The sequence below is a fragment of the Sylvia atricapilla genome, chromosome 5 (assembly GCF_009819655.1).
Source record: "Sylvia atricapilla isolate bSylAtr1 chromosome 5, bSylAtr1.pri, whole genome shotgun sequence".
NCBI lineage: Eukaryota > Metazoa > Chordata > Aves > Passeriformes > Sylviidae > Sylvia > Sylvia atricapilla.
In genome coordinates this window covers 58660547-58677775 of record NC_089144.1, presented here as the reverse complement: position 1 = coordinate 58677775, position 17229 = coordinate 58660547, and the positions used below count along the sequence as shown (strand labels likewise).

The window sequence follows — 17229 nt, the reverse complement described above, 5'->3', positions numbered from 1 at the left end:
CCCTTACCTGTTGGCCACCTTGTCTGGAAAAGGAAAATACTAAGGCCAGAAATGTGCAGAGATGCCTACATGCTTTAGAAATGCGTTTTATTCGCAGGATCTCCTTGATCCTTACGTTGGCAAAGATCAGCATCTGATGCTTGAGGTGGTGGTTGTGTAAGGCAGAACATCTTCACAAGTTCCTTGCCCCATTCCTTTGGAAATGTTGGTAACATGTGAGTGAGACAGCACCAAAAACTTCCCCCATTAGCTTTTGACAAAAAGGAGGAGCAGAGCACAGAGGCAGCCTGGCCTCAACTCTTGCACCAAAACCCATATTTGCTGCCTTGTGCAATGGGTTTGACAAAGCACTAGCTGGGCTCTGCTGCAGAGGAAACCAACACATGTAGATACCAGAGCTACTCTCTGCACACTCTCTTTTCTTGCGTTAGACCTGGGAATGACCCAGATCCTCTGCTGATCCAACTTGCCTTTGATCAGTGCTTTGTTTTCTTTCACTCTCCTCAGGATCTTTGCATTTTTCTTAGCTCAGTGTCCAAATCAAGACAGAAGTTTTGAAAGAGATTCAACTATGCAGTTGGTATGAAATTGCTGGTGATGCTACTGAGCTGTAATTTTATTAAAGATTAACTTAAAACCATTGACTCAGTGATGATGCTGCTTGTAAGTGAAAATTCCCTGGCTCCATCTGGACTCTTTTCTGCTAACGTGAGTAAGAAGTTGCAACTTTCTTATAGACAGAATATGCCCACTGGCTTTTGTATTTTACATGAAAGCACAGAAGAATAATTCCTGCATTCAGTTGATAACTGGAGCAGCTGACAATCCAGGGCACTGGATTTTTGTAATTTACTTTGTTTACCTGAACTGCAACAATACTAATCAAGATGGTAAAGAAATTTCTGTTAAAATTAAGGATATTCAAATTTGAGATACTTCAATTCCCCTACCAGTGCCAGAAGGAAACTTCACTTTTAAGTGTGCTGCATGTCATGTTCCCTATGCAAGTATGTGTGTCAGGTGTCTTCCTCCACCAGGGGCTTTATTTGGCCCTAATTCATGCTTTGAAGGGGTACATGGACCAGAGATGCAGAACCACTTGTATGACTGGTAGCTAGCATTAGGCCATTCTGGCTTCTCTGTATACATACATTTAGTTTAAACCTAAAGCTATGCTTTTCAGAAATTAATTATGATGAAGAAGAAAACGTTACAAGTACCAACCAAACAACAATAAGCTTTAAACCATCTGAAGGTTGATTTAGCCACATAATGAATGCAAGCTTCCCAGGCCAGGCACTGGAGTGGGTACCTGCACCTAACAGCACTCACCACCACTTGCTTCCAGTGGCACATGCAGAGTTCTGCCTTTCTGAAACATTTCCTGTTTATAAGACCTCCTAATATTCACAAGACCACACTTATCAATTTCAGCTGTAAATAAAGAAGCATTTGTTGGTTTTTTTTTTTCTTCTCCCACTTACGATTTTTTTTTAAATTTCAGATTAATTATCATCTTCCCTTCTGCTGTCAAATAATAACTGGATACTGAATTACAAGACTAGAACGTCCTGTCCATTTCAAGGCTTTCAGACTTGCAGTGCTTCTTTCTGGGCACAAACTTCATCCAGAGACATAAAATCCATTTGGCAAATAACCCATGATGCAAGATAAGGTGAAGCAGGAGCCTGCTACAGGTTCCTGCAATGTTCCTGCGCTGAGAGCAGCATGAGTTGTGATTTTGTCCTTAGACTCCTGTGGGAATTGGCACCTCCTGCCTCTCCTGTGCCTTCCTGTCAGGCTGAGTGACAGCCCTCATTGGGCAAGAGGAGTGAAAGGGGAGCACAGCTCCGTGCCTTGGACTACGGGAGCATTGCTGAGCTTCCAGCTGCCTTCTCCCTGCTCAGACTATTTCCCAAGAGAAAAACTTCTTCCTGGCATGGCAAGTGGGTAAGAGACAATCATACCAATTCTCCTCTTAACAGGAAGGGTGAGTGGGATGGGATATATTTGTCTATCAAAGGGTGAACTTTATATACATGCAGCAGAGCAAGAACCCTCTTCTTCTTTCTGTTCAGTTTCACTGACTCACTGCAGTGTAAAACATTGGTGAGGCTACTGAACCATTAGCTTAAAATAAAGGTGATGCTAAAATCAGATTATGCTTAAACATAGCTGGTAACTTAGATTCAGTTCTTCAAACATCAGCTACCACCAGCTTAAAAAAAAAAAAAAATCACTGGACTCAAATAGAAGGCATAGACACTGGTGTAAGATGAAAATCTAGGTAAGAGGAAAATCTAGACAATTGTTTCTATCTTCTGTTAGCTATAAGAGCTGTTGCATGTATTTCCCACCATTTGAAGCAAGTTTTTTAAATGATTGGAAACTTCTTGTAAATGGCTGCTCCTCAGGTATTCCAAATCCTTTTCTTCTCTTTGTAAAGGTTAAAGGCTGTATAAAACTGCACGTTGTTGAAAGGACCTCTGAAAGTAAATTTACTTTGGAGAAGGTGTTCAATCAGACCTTATTTGTGGGGCTTCATATGACCCATTTGCAATACCTGTTTTTCTTGCTCTGACACTGTTGACTTGGTCGCTTTATTTGCCACTGACCTTTAATTCTCCTCAAATCTTGCATAATTTCTGATTTACAGCAATAAAGTCCTCTTCTTGGAGAACTGTTTTGGGTAGAATGAAGGATAAAATGGATTCTTTTGCTCTAAACAAACTGCTGGTGCATCAGTTGCACCTGCAAAGAGCCTCCCCCAGGTTTTCTCAGCTCTCAAAAGTGCAGACTGAGTGTTGTTACTGGGGTGGTGCTTTGCTCATGCAAGCACATCCAAGCAAGGCTCCAACTGGACAAAGTCCAATTGGCCAGATTTCTTGCACAGAATAATTAATTCTATGTGACAGCATAATCTAACAACTCAGAGCTTTCACCATAGGGAAGGGAACTGATGATAAAAATCTGTTTTGAGTCACCCATGCCATTGTGTTGAAAACCAGGGAGAAAATATGCAGTACTGTTTTCCAGGACAACCTTATCTACATGCTGTTGTGTCATGGATTTGCATGAAGGTGTTCGGCATCTTCTCATTGAAGTTGTCTCACCTTGTATGTGTAAGCTAAGTTTATGGCCCTTTTTGAAGAAATACCAGTCCAGAAAGAGCTTTTACAAGCTGACTGTGTAAGCTGCTAGACAAGTTTTTTGCTTTGGCAAGGGTGTATTTTTTTTAGTCTTCAGTCACAGCATAAACAGGTGCTCTTTCTGCTTGGAAACTAAAGGGGCAACAAAAAGGAGAGGAAAAGCTCATGATGATATTTTGGTAGCACCTAGCAGAAATAAAGGAGAGTAAAGGCTTTTGCTTTGTAAAATTTTGTGATTTCAGTTTTGGGACAAGTTTCCTGAATGCAGGAATACATTTCCTGGAAGTATATTGAGCAAAAATGAGGATTGAACTCTGTAGGTACACTCTTGCTGTAACCCTCTACTGAGTAGACACCCTGTGCTGATGTGAAATTTCAGAATATTTCTAAAGGAAGAAAGTTCAGACAGAGCCCTACAGTGCTTTATAAACACAGGACAAATCTGCTAAGATCAGACTGAGAGCAAGTGGGTATTAAAGAGATGACAGATCTCTCCTATATAGACGACTGGTTACCAAAATACACACATACTAAAAATATGTATATAAAATACTGTATCTGTGGAACAAAATATTATAATAAAACCCAAGTGACACCCTCCTTAATGTTCCACATACCTTGGATGTTCAGGAGGCAGCAGACTCCTCTTCACCAGCAGTAGTTCCTTCCAAAGTAAAGACTCTATTATATGCTGGTTCTCAGACAGGATAAGCTGATGCAGAGGAGCAGACAGCAGGGGGATCCAGGATGCAGCACAGAAGTGATCCAGTAAAATTAGGGCAGTCCAAGGTAAAGGCTTGAAGTTTGAAAAACATCTCCACTACTGTTCTGTGAACTCACCAGTCCTGTCCTTGGGCCTTCAGCTGAGCTGCTGAAGTGAGCAGTTTTCATGTTGGTTTGTAAGCTCTTTTGAGAAGGGCTTGCTTTTCATAAGACTCCAGAAAGAATATGGAAGTATGTCTGGAAATAAATAAAACTGCTGCTGTTGGTGGCTTCTGAGGCAGCTCCCTGGGACATTGAGCAGGGGCCCCATTTGGGCTGCACAGCCAGTGTTGACAGTGTGATACCACAAGCCCCACTTACTGGACAAGCAGAGCCTGGGGTTTGGGCAGGGGCTGAATGAAGGTCCTCTGCGACAGCCTCCTTCTTCTCCAGTGTGAGATCCATGCAAGTACCTGTTCCAAGCACAAATCTTCCTTCACATTCCTGTCTAACTCTGGCAATGAACATATCCTTTGCCTCCTAAACACTAGAGTTTTTAATCCTTTTCTCAGATATTGACACCTGTTCAAGCCTAGTTAAAAATTCAAGAGATCTTTTAGATTTCCCATCCACAGCTATCCCAAAGTACCAGAGAACCTGAGGGAAAATGGACTGTCAGTGCCTCCAGCGTCGCTCAGGAACACAGCAGCTCAGATCCACAGTTACAGGCGGGCTGAGGCGTGGCAGCTGCTATAGTTACGGTTATCTGCCCTGCCCTTGTGCCCTTGCCACAGTCTTTGTTTGCTCTTTCTGCTAGAGAACATGGAATTTGCCACTGGCAGGAGGATGCAGCGAATTGTCTCCATCCTGGCCAGAACAGAAGGAGAAGACGTAACACTAATCAGAGGCTCAGAGCTGGGCTTGAAGATGCCTTGGTTCAGTCTGGGAGAACCAGTTGTTAAAGTCATGGCAAGTTGCCCCACGAGCTATTTGAAAGAAATGCCAATTGTTGACAGATTTCTGTACTTTTCTTCTTTTATGGAAAACATCTCTTTAGGAGGAGAATTCAAAATTGTCAAGTGGTTCTTCTCTGGGCTTTGATGCATGTGCTAGTTTGTAACTGACTGATTCCACTGTCAGTCATTTAAAGATTAACCCACTTCTCTTTTTCTCCACTCTGTTGTCCTGATGCCCTCAAGTATATTATGTCTGGACATAATGTACTTGAAAATGGAGCTTCCTCTGTGCTCTTCATCACAGTAACAAGCCCTCCTGGCTAGACACTGGCCAAACGCCAGGCACCCAGAGTCATTCAGTCACCCTCCCCTGCCACAGCTGGGAAGAGGAGAGAAAAAAATTAACAAAGCATTTGTGGGTTAAGGACTAGGAGAAAACACTCCAGCAGAAAAACAGGTTCAACTTAGAAGTACAAAGTGAATTTATTATTAACAGATTCAGAGGAGGATAATGAGAAGTAAAATAAGCCATTAAAACACTTTTTTCTCCCCAGCCCTTCCCTCTTTCCCACCAACAGTGCAGGGAGACAGGGTAGGGGGCTTTGGTCAGTTCATGACCCAAGATCTTCTTCTGCTGCTCAGGGAGAAGAGTCCTTCCTCTGTTACACTGTGGGAGTCTCCCATGGGAGACAGTTCTCTGTGAACTTCTCCAGTGTGGCTAGAATTTCATGAGCAGCAGTCATCCCAAAACTGCTGCAGCGTGGGTCTCTTTCCATGTGGTGCAGTCCTGCAAGGACAGGCTGTTCCAGCCTAGAAGCAGGGACCCTCTCTTTCCACCAGGTCTCCCACTGGATCACAGCCTCCTCCAGGCATCCACCCCCTCCAGCATGAGCATCTCTCCCATGGGCTGTGAGTGGTTCTCTGCATCCCCTGTGGATCCCCACGGGCTGTAGGGATCCATGCTTCACCATGGTCTTCACCACAGCCTAGAGAGGAACCTCAGCTCTGGCTCCTGGAGAACTTCCTTCCCACTTCTCCACTGACCTTGGTGTCTCCACATGTTTCTCTCCACTATTCTCACTTCCTTCTCTTCTCTGGTTAGGAAGAGAACTGTGCCCACTTTGGTTGATTTTCTTCTTAAATATGTTATCACAGAAGTGTTACTGTCACCTCTAATTGGCCCAGGCTTGGCCAGTGGCATGTCCATCTTCAGAGGCGTCAGGGATTTGCTCTGCTGGACACAGAAGCTCCTAGCAGAAGCAGAAGCTCCTAGCAGCTCTCACAGAAGCCACTCTGTATCCCCCCCACCCCTGCTACCAAAAACCAGGCCGTGCAAACACCAACACACACAACTCTGCTTAATCTTGTTGGCAGACCAATGGACAGACTTCTGAAAACTGTATACCACTATTATGCAGGAAAAGACTCCATTAAGAATAAGGGAAAGAGAAGCTTGAGTAGGTATGTGCATCAGAGATCAGTGCATGAGGGATTTTTATTGTATGCAGACGCAGCATTTAGAGCCTTACTCACCCTTTGTCACCACTACCTTTATGCTGCGATAGTTCACATGGCAAAGGAAAACATTCTGTGGAATCTTGCATGAAGGAAAAAGGAAGAGTTTATAGATTGCTGCTAAAAGCATCAGGAGAGAGTTTTTGGCTTCTTGTTTAATTTGGCAGTGTTGCTGCATGCTGGTAACCATCTCCTGCTTGCACAGAATCTCTTGGGAATGAAGCACCGCCATTATCCTTTTTGTTTCATTACCTGGAAAACCACAGGAAGACTTATCAACAAGAACTTTGTTGTCTGACAATCTAAAGGAAGACTCAGGTTTCCTTACAGGTTACCTGCATTCTTTAAACAGGAATGTGGACCATAAGCATTGTGGTCTTACAGTGCCACTGACAGGAAGGTGTGGGGAGAAAGAGAAACTTGATGACAGGCTGATACCCAGAACATGGAGTGGCATTAGAAGACTCCAGAAATGACTTGCAGAAATAAAAGCAGATACCTTTTTTAAACACGTGTATTCCTCTGTATTTCTCGACAGGAAGGCCTTAAATCATGAACTTTCTAAGCTTTTCAATGAGATGTGGGATGCGGATGTTCACCGCCTTAGGCCTGGGAAAGACTACACGATTGAAGTGCAGGTAACCAATTGCCATGTCAGACGAAGGGCAGTGTGGTGCTGCAGGGAAAGGTGCCTGCAAAAGTGCCTTTTGCTTAAAAAGTTGCCCATGCTTTGTCATGTCCAGTGAGGAAAGCACCCCTTAGGAGAGGGAACGGTACGGAGAACACAAATGGTTCACACTTACCTGTTCTTTGGTTACAAGTGGAGTCTCTCAGGTGTCTGTCTGTCTTGGGTCCTGTAATATTCCATCTCTATCTGTGAGCTGAGGAAGAATTAGTGTGCAACCCTTCCAGTTTGCAGATGACTGCAGACTGTGGTGATGAAGTTGGTATGCTCAGGTGCAGGGCTTCTCTTCCACTGGACATAAGCAGGCTGGAGAAATATGCTAAGTAAGGAATATCATGAAATTCAACAAAGACACAGGAACAGGATGCCCAGAGAAGCTGTGAAATCTCCATTTCTGGAGGTGTTCAAGACCCAACAAGATGACACCCTGAGAAATAGTCTGAATTCAGTGTTAACCACACTTTGAGCAGCACTAGAGATGTCCTGCTCCATCCTGCATGTTTCAGCTTGTGTGTGTGGTCTGGGTGGCTTGCTCAGGGAGAAAGACAGATAGGTCCCAAGTCATTCTTAGGGAAATAAGAGAGGAATTTGAGAAATCCTGGGTTTCTCTGAGAGAGCAGGGAGTAGCAGAGAGGGGTGAGTGGAGAAGATTTCAGGACTGTTGCTTCCAGCCCCAGGGAAATGTGAGGGATGGGTGAGAGATACCATTTCACTCCTTGCTAGCTCAGTGCAGTGCAAACATGACCATGTGTTTGGGCACAAATTGCAACAGGTCAGAATATTCATCATCCAGTTTTGTACTCACACAAGAACTCACTTTATTGTGATCTTACCTCAAACACTTTATTCCAATGTTGCTCCATATTATAACAGATAATTTCCTGTTGCTGATAAACTCGAAATAGTGATACCTACTTTAAAGCCAAAATGTGGGGGGGGGAAAAACTTCTCACATATGGTTTCTCCATGTGTCAGAACAAGGCTCTAGGTACCACTTGGCCATGTTGACAAGCTGCTACTCATCTTTTATCTTCTTTCCTTGACAATGCCTTTTATGAAATACAAATTTGAAATTTATCAAGAAAGCCTTCTTAAAACTGCAGAGACAGAAGGTACCCAAATCTCCTTTTAAACTATTTGTGGTGGAAGGGAGCTCTTGCTCTACATTACTTCTGTTTACCATTTGTGATGTATATAGTATAATAGCACAGCTGGTTACTGAGCATGACTATTATATGAGCCATTACAATAATCTCTGAGTCAACAGAGAACTTCAGGCTCTTAAGTTGTCAGAGATGGTTGTTTTTAATTTTATTCTGGCCGTTCTGTAATGTCATGTCTTGTTTCATAGGAAGAAAATTCCTAGCACAGGATCCTGATAGCATTACAGGGTTTGGTCTGATTGCTACAAAGGTGGGCACCGTCTCCTCTAAGAACAGACATCATACTCCTGACATTGTTTTGCTCTGGTTTGTTTTGTCCTCCATTGTTTTCCTAGGGAAAAGCGGGTCCAGCACAGCAAGGTGACAGTGCTGTCCAGGACAATGCAGTCAGACATCTGTTTCACAGTGTAAATGAAGAATATCTGAGGAGCATAAAAACTTTTGCAAGTGAGACCTCTTCTTCTGATAACAGGATGTGATATAAAAATCTGTGCTGTTTTTGATGTGTTTGCCTAAAATACAACATTGTATATAATTTGGATGGTGGTGAGCATCATCAGGCTGCAGGTCATTTGAAGGAAGTTTTTCTAACTGTTGCTTTGAGATTACCTGTACCTGAGCCTCAGGAGAAACATCCTTTTGTGTCTTAGGCAAAATCTGAATTCTCTGCTCTTCTACTACAAAGCAAAAGGGATGAGACACTTACCACAAGCTCAAGAAGTGGCCCAAGGGAATCTCACAGGGTTCAATGGGACCAAGTGCTGATGGTACACTTGCGTCAGAACAGCCCCTGGGATTAATCCAGGTGGGGATGGGCAGAGGGAGCAGCCCTGGCAGGACTTGGGGGTGCTGTGGGTGAGAGCCGGCCCTGCCCAGCCGTGTGTGCTGGGACCCAGAGCCCCAGGGCAGCAGGGGAGGGGGGATTCTGCCCCACTCTGCTGAGACCCCCCTGCAGGGCTGCATCCAGCCCTGGGCCAGCACAGGAAGGACAGGGAGCTGCTGGAGCCAGCCCAGAGCAGGGACACCAAGGGCATCACAGGGATGGAGCAGCTCTGCTGGGAGGAAAGGCTGAGGGAATTGGGATTGCTCAGCCTGGAGAGGAGAAGGCTTTGGGGTGACCTCACTGTGGCCTTGCAGTGCCTGAGGGGAGCCCACAGGAAAGATGGAGAGAGACTCTGGACAAGGGCCTGGAGTGACAGGACAAGGGGGAATGGCTTCACACTGACAGAGAGGAGGGTAGGATTAGAATTTAGGAAGAAATTGTTTCCTGTGAGGGCAGTTGAGACACAGTGGTGAACAGTTTGTCCAGAGCAGCTGTGGCTGCCCCATCCCTAGGAGTGTCCAAGGCCAGGCTGGATGCAGCTCTGAACAACCTGTGATAGGGGAAGGTGTCCCTGCCCATGGCAGGAGGGGTTTGAACTAGATGATCTTTAAGGTTTCTTCCAACCCAAACCATTCTATGATTCTATGCATTGAGAAATACACCAAATTCATCTTTACTCCTTTACTTACAGGTTCCAAGCCCTTTCAGATAGTACTAGACTAGTACTAGTCCCACAGCTAGGTTTTGCATTTCTGTTGGGGGCTATACTTCAGCCATGTCTATGAATGTATGTTTCCTTCCCTAATTTTTCTCAGGTTAAAGACACGTGATATAGGTTGTTCTATTATTCCTCTACTGAAATAATGCCCACAAAACCTTGTGCCAGCATAGCTTAAGGTCCTAAGCCTGTGTCTGTAATTGTGGTTGTCAGATGTGATTTGTTTTGGTGGAAGATCATTATTACTTCAGCACTTGGCTCCATAAGGAAGCTCTGTAGCTGTCTATCTTTAAAAATATCTTTTAAAAGTACAGCAGTGATCTTACCTTGAGTCACCTTGAGGCCTATGCTTAACAGTATACCTGAGAGTAGAATCTGACATACAAAGGAATGGCTTTCTCTAAGGGCTGTCACGGCATATTCTGTGGTGACATTTTATGATGGCACTCTAATGCCTGGAATCAGGTATATGAGCAGACTGAAAGTTTCTCTTTTTCTGCAGCCTTTATTTCCTTACTGGACAACTATGAGACATCAACTGGTGTGGCAGAAGTAGTAACTCCAGAAGAAATAGTTGAAAACAATTGTTTCCTTGATGCTATCTTAGCAACAGAAGTCATGAGAGTGAGTAACACAGATTTTTTTTTGTCACTGAAAACACTGAATATGAAAGTAAATTTTGTATGTATCTTGGTTTTCTATCCTTCAGCTAGCTCATGAATATCTTCTGAAAAGAAACCTAGCAAAGCCAAACCTTGCTGATTTTAAACATCAGCTTTATGACATCTGGTTCCAGCTCTATGCCAGGAAAGATGGAGACAGGTATGTTTGATGGGTGTGGACACTGATAATCTCTGTGCTATTCTGATTGAGGTAAGTATAAGCCCAAGTGCCATCTGCTACACATAAAACTGGAAGACAGCTTCAGAATGGCTTCAGACTGACAGAGAGCAGATTTAGATTGGATATGAGGAAGAAATTGTTCCTGCTGAGGGTGGTGAAGTCCTGGCACAGGTTTCCCAGAGAAGCTGTGGCTGCCCCATCCGTGGCAAGGTCCAAGGCCAGGTTGGATGTGGCTCTGAGCAACCTAGAGTAGTGGAAGGTGTCCCTGTGCATGGCAGGGAGTTGGAATGAAATGAGCTTTAACATCCCTTCCAACCCAAACCATTATATGGCTTTATGAAACATATAAAAAACTAATATATTATTTTTTCTTTTTTTCTTCTTAATTACAGACCTGATTCTTGTGGTTTTGAGCACGTTTTTGTTGGAGAAACAAGGCATGGTAAAGAGATCTTAGGTTTGCACAACTGGGTGCAGTTTTACCTTCAGGAAAAGCACAACCACATTGATTACAAGGGATACGTGGCTCGGAAGAACAAAACCAGGGTAAGAACAAGCCTTTGGGGGCCTTTCCAAGTAAGACAAATGGATCCAGAGATAAAAGTTATAATGAAACAAGTGTAATGATGCAATCATAGACTCAGTGTTTTGAACAGTAGTAAGTATATACAGTACATAACTATAAAAGAAGAATGGATAATAACACATCTTGCAGCTGCTTTTTTTGCAAAAGCTGCTTTAAAAAGTAGTGCTGCTGTTTACAGAATTGCAACACTGCTGAGGCTTAGTTGGGATAAATGGTCATGTATGCGCCAGTGGTCAGGGAAAAGATTGTGCTCCAGCTATAGCACCCACACACACCAAGGATGACAGAATCTTACAAAGATCTCAAAAATTTGGAATCAGAAATTCTATCTTTCCAGTCACAGCTGTGTTGGGAGATTATTTTTGTTGTTTCATTTATGCTTTCAGCCTGACAAAGACGACCAAGTTTTGACCATCCAGTTCAGCTGGAAGGGCTCCTCCATCAAGCCGATTGGAAGCACCTTTATTGGTGTCAGCCCAGAGTTTGAATTCGCCCTTTACACAGTCATTTTCTTGCTGTCTGAAGAAAAAGTCACACGTGAAACAGTGAAGATAGATGAGTATGAGCTACAGATAGTTGTCTGGCGCCATGGGCACCACATTGGAACAGCATATCCAGTAGTGCTCAGCACCACTCACTAGTGAGGACTAGTGGGGTGAGCAGGAAAGTTTTCATTTTAAATCAAGGGAAAGGAGGAGTGGTGGAGAGAGGAGGAATGGATGGGAGGTGGAAAGGACCAGCTAGCAAAGTTAATATGTCATTTTATACAACTCATTTCAAGTAAAAATTGATGACTCCATCTCTTTTGGTCTGCAAGTGAGTGTTTAATCAGTAGTGTGCTGTGACAATGTCTGTGAAACAATGAAACATACTCCTGCTCACATTAAATTTACATCTAAATTACATCAGTCTTTCCTTTGTGCATGGTAGCACTGTACTTTTTAGCAAATAATGGCATTTAGAAAAAGGCTGTATTAAAATTGATATACATATTTCTCTTATTTTGTAGTCACTGCATATCTAAAAGAGCAATAACCACACCTTGCTTACACTTTACCTTCCAGACAGAAGCTTTGATCTGGCACAGGCAGAATTCCAGGATGTTTTAGTTTCCTCTTCTCATTTCATAAGAAGTTAATTTCAAATGCATTATTACAATACAATGACCTGGACACACAGAGAACACATTTATGTGGGGAGATGGTCATCATATCCACAAGAGACCTTAAAATATTTTCTGTTTCTTAACCCAATTTTCATATACTCCCTATGTATTTCTGAAACACTTGGATGCTAACTTCATGGTACAAGTACTAAGAGGGCTGACTTGGAAAAGTGCCCTCCTTGATTTGTTGCTTGTCAACAGAGAGGATCTTGTGATGCTCTTGGGAGATTGGTGGCTGTCCACAGCGACCATGAAGCCATCAAGTTTAAAATCTCTGGTGACAGGAGGAAAAGTGTCAACAAAACTTCAACCCTGGACATGGGAAGAGCAGATTTCAGGCTGCTCAGGGAACCAGTAAGTAAAGTCCCCTGGGAAAATGCATTTGAAGGTCCTGGGGTCCATCAGTGCTGGTCACTTTTTAAGCACAAGCTCTTGAGGGCACAGGAACAGGCAATTTCTAAAAATTGGAAATCAAGTAAATGAGGCAGAAGGCCACCTTGGCTGAACAGGAATCTTTTGAAGATAAGGTAAAAAAGGAAGGCATATGCCCAGCAGAAGCAAGGTCAGGTGATGTGGAAGGAATACGGAGATCTTGCTATGTTGCTCTCCACTGTAAGGGAAGAATTTGTGTGGCCAAAGCTCCATTGCAATTGAAGCCACTAGAAATGTGGGGGACAATAAAAAGAGGGTTTTAAAAATACTTCAGTGGCAAAAAGCAGTGCTGAAATGACATCAGCCTGTTACAGGGTGAGGATGGTCACCTCACAAACAGGGCCATGGACAAGGTAGAGATGTTTAATGCTTTCTTTGCCTCTGTCTTCAACACTGATGATGGACTAAGGAGTACCCTGAACTAGAAGACTCTGATTACAGGAATGATAAAATCTGAGTTAACCCTGAAGGTGTGAGGAAACTGCTGCTTCAGCTGGATCCTTATAAATCTATCAGGTGTGATGAGATTAATCTGAGAAAACATAAAGAGCTGGCTAATATCATCACAAGACATCTCTTGATAATTTCTGAACAGTCTTGGGAATCTGGAGAGGTCCCAGTTTTCAAAGAGGGCAAGAAGGATGACCCTGGAATCTACAGGCTGGTCAGTCTCACTCCACTGCCTGGTAAAATTATGGAGATGATGATTATTCTGGGAAGTACTGCAAAACACCTGAAGGACAACACAGTCGTTGGTTGCAGCCAGAACATCTTCATGAGAGGAAAGTCCTGCTTATCAAAACTAATTTCCTTTTATGCTAGGGTAACACACCCAGTTGATCAAAAAACATGAGTAGATGTAATCTTTCTGTATTTAAGTAAAGCTTTGGACATCATCTGTCTCTGTGCGGCCCACAGCTGGAATAACCCATGATGTGATGGATGAGCAACCTGCTCGTGGGTAAAAGCACAATGAATGACTGTAACTGAGGTGACAGCAGACTGAGAGCCTGCCACTAGTGGCATTCTACAGGCCCTGTTCTCAGGCCTCGTTCTCTTAAAATCCTCCCAAAAAAGCTTGAAAGTAGGACAGAAGGGGATACTAAGTAAGCTTGCAGATGATGCAAGACTGGGAGGAGCTGTTGACTCCCTCAAGGGTGAAGAGCCGGCAGTGAGCCCTGGATAAATGACAGGGCTGGGCAATCACCAACTGTGTGAAGTTTAACAAAGATAGGGGCTGGATTCTGGGATGGGACAGCCCTGGATGTACAGACAGACTGAGGAACGAGAGGCTGGAGAGCAGTGTTGTGAAAAGAGAGTTGAGGGTCCTGGTCAGTGTCCAGCTGGACATGAGCCAGCAGTGCCCTGGAGCCAGGAGGGACATCCCTGTCCTGGGGACACCAGGCCCAGCATGGCCGGCCAGGCCAGGGAGGGATTGTCCTGCTCTGCTCTGGGCTGGGGCAGCCTCACCTGGAATATTGTGTGTGGTTTTGGGTGCCACAATATAAGAAAGACCTAAAGCTGTTAGTGAGTATCCAAAGTAGGGTTTTGGAGATGGTAAAGAGCCTCAAAGGGAAGCCACACAAGGAGCAGCTGAGGGCACTTGGTCTGTTCAGCTGGAGAAGAGGAAACTGAGGTCAGAGCTCACAGCAGTTCTGCAGCTTCCTCAGGAGGGGAAGAGGAGGGGCAGGACCTGAGCTATGCTCTGTGTGACCAGGGACAGGACCCAGGGAATGGCTGGAGCTGTGTCAGGGTAGGGTTAGGGTGGATATCAGGAAAAGGGTCTTCCCCCAGAGGGTGTCAGGCACTGAACAGGCTCTGCAGGGAAGCCCCAAGGACTATGCTCTCTCGCGCGGGGTGTGATTGTTGTAGTCTCCTGTTCCCTGGAAGGGCCTGGGATTGGACCCATGATGGTGTGGGTATTCAAACACAGAATATTCTGTGAAAATTTCAAGTGTGATGGAGAGCACGGCAAGGGTCCCTACAGCTGTTCAAACATCACAAGGGGCTTCTCAGGCTGAGATTGATGAGAGGAGTCACTGGAGAGCACCAAGACAAGACCAGTGGAGAGATGCTGATGAACGAGTTACCCTTTCCCTAGACCAGCAAGAGAGGCTGACCTCAAGTGATGTAAATTTGAAACACAAAGGATCTGAGGCAGATATCAGGTACAAAACCACAGGTGTCACGCAGAACACCTGTGCTGAGGACTAGAAACCAACTATGCCCATGGTCAAAGGCACTTGGTTTCCTTCAGTCTGAGGAACATCCCTGCAGTCAAGGGCCCACAGGTCACACTGCACGCCTTGACAACTCTTCGGAGTGCTGTTTCATCTTTGCATAGGTGGCAGGGCAGAACTGGGCATAGAGCTGAGCCAGAAGAGCCTGGGAGGGGATCTCTAACTTGGTCCCATGGCTCAGTTTGTTCCATATGTGCACTGCATAGGCGTTCTTAAGGAGATTGTGCAGCTCCAAGGCACTGACGGCCTCAAACAACTTCTTCCAGTCCTGCCAAGGAATAGGATAAACAACTTCTGGGGCAAGAGCACTCACTCCTTTGCAGCTCGTGCTCTTGATAGTCCTGAGGGAGCACCATTTCTTGAAGACACGAGTTAGGAGACCTGGGCCCTGGTGGCCCCAGAGCCAGCCATTGTAGTTCTGCACAAAGTCCTGCATGCAAAGCTTCATGAACGCATGCCCGGGCTTAAAGGACAGAAAAGCTCCATTCAGCACATTATCGCCCTGAATCCCAAGGGCATTGGTGAGGTTCTGCAAGTTCTTCAGCACAATGAAGTCTGTATCCAGGTAGATACCACCAAATTTCCACATGAGGACAATCCTGCAGGCGTCAGACAGGACGGGTAAAAAATAAGGCTCCCGGTGCCGCTGAGGCTGCAAGTACCACTGCACCAGAGGTGTTCCAGAAAAGAGCTCTGTCAGGTCCAGGGGTCGGATTTCCACGTTGGGGAAGCAGCTCAGCAAGGAGAAAGCCCAGTGTTTAGGTAAGGAGATGTTCCCTTTGGCCAAGCCTTTCATGAGCACCACGACTTTTGATGTGGGATGCGTCCTGGCCGCTGACTCCACAGAGCATGAGAACAGGTAACTTGGGGTAGTTTTCTCTGAGGTCTCCACAAAAAACACATTTGCTGTGGAAGGAGAGGGCCCAGCAGCAATGTTGAGGGAAGAAGGCACAGAGTGAGCATAACTGCTTTCAGTAGACAAGCCGTCGGGGAGGCCTTTGCTGTTTGGGTCTTCCCAGATGCCCCAGTGCAACTTGATGTAGGTGAAGGATACAAACACAAAGATGAGGACAAACAGGGTCCAGGATTTGTGGATCAGTGGCAACCTGGTTTAGGAGGCAGGTGGGCATCCTGAACATTCTCTCTCCAGCCAGAGCCTGCTCTCCTGAGACAGCCTGGAGGGAATGAAAGAAAAACCTGACAGACAAGGTAGCAGATGATGAGCCTTTCTTCACAAGTGTGTCCCACCTTCATAGCAGTGCACAAAAACTCTGCAAACACCATCTGTCACCCTCCAGAGCTTCTACTCATTCTGAACATGAGACACGTATGCAAAAAACTCAGGGAGGAGGAGACCAAACAAGTAGGGAACGAGCTAGCAAATCAAGCTAGCACAATGATTCCCATTAGTCAATTCTCCATTAATCACTGTTCCTGGGTCACATATTGAACTTCTCAAGTGCCCAGAAAATGGCTTGTTTGAGGCACCGGGAGGTGGCCAAATGCAAGGCGCTGTGACTGGGGGACAAGAGAGAGGCAGCCAATACACAAATGATCAGCTCTGTATCCCCAGAAGGTTTTCTCCTCCCACACAGAAATGCCAACGCGGGCTGCCAGTGCTACAGGCAGCAAAAACACCCTGTATTTTACAGACACCTTTACATTCTCCACTCTCCACACCTTAGCTGGGTTCCTATCTCCCAGCTGGCAAACAAAATTCAGCGAACATGAAACCATCATAACCCCGTAAATCATTTTTTACACTGTAGAAGGCAAAGAAGCACAGACTTGGCAGAACAGAGCTGGTGCCGTAGAGAAGGCACAAAACTCACCTCTCCCTGCTTTTGAGACATCACGGAATTCACTGTACAGCTGAAAATACGTTTAAGAAATGAAAGTCTGTGAGGATGCCTACTACTCTATGGTCTGACACTTCTTCTGAAAAGGGAACAGTGAGCAAATGGGGTAAAAAGGGCAGGATGTGACATCATTTGTCTGTAGTGCGTGGCTGATACAAAGGTCACATATAAGCACCAGGAACAAACTGGTTAGCGGTAAAGTAATAAAAAAAAAAAAAAAAGGGAGCAATTTGATATCCCACTGCTGCTGCACTTGAAGCTATCGAGTGGTGGGAAAACGGCTCATTTACTTTTCCCCTCCTTTGCTAGAATTTCCCAGTGGTCACGCTGCTCCTGGGGCCGCCGTTGATAACTGAGCTGCCCCTTCCAGAGAGCTGCCTGCTCCCACCCCAA

The 17229-nt window shown here is 44.9% G+C and overlaps 2 protein-coding genes across 2 annotated transcripts; one reads left to right on the top strand and one right to left on the bottom strand.

The window, feature by feature from the left end:
* The first annotated feature begins 1807 nt into the window (after positions 1–1807).
* On the top strand, positions 1808–11915 carry LOC136361606 (poly(U)-specific endoribonuclease-like). The gene is made up of 7 exons (XM_066319636.1): positions 1808–1950; positions 6861–6960; positions 8506–8617; positions 10214–10335; positions 10421–10533; positions 10947–11100; positions 11527–11915. Exons 1-7 carry the CDS (start codon positions 1940–1942, stop codon positions 11779–11781), a joined length of 867 nt encoding a protein of 288 aa, XP_066175733.1. The 5' UTR covers positions 1808–1939; the 3' UTR covers positions 11782–11915.
* Positions 11916–14901: 2986 nt separating this feature from the next.
* Positions 14902–16116, bottom strand: LOC136360924 (lactosylceramide 4-alpha-galactosyltransferase-like). The gene is given in 2 exon segments (XM_066318516.1): positions 14902–16089; positions 16091–16116. Coding segments are annotated over 2 exon segments (1086 nt in total). The 3' UTR covers positions 14902–15029.
* Between the last annotated feature and the right edge of the window lie 1113 nt (positions 16117–17229).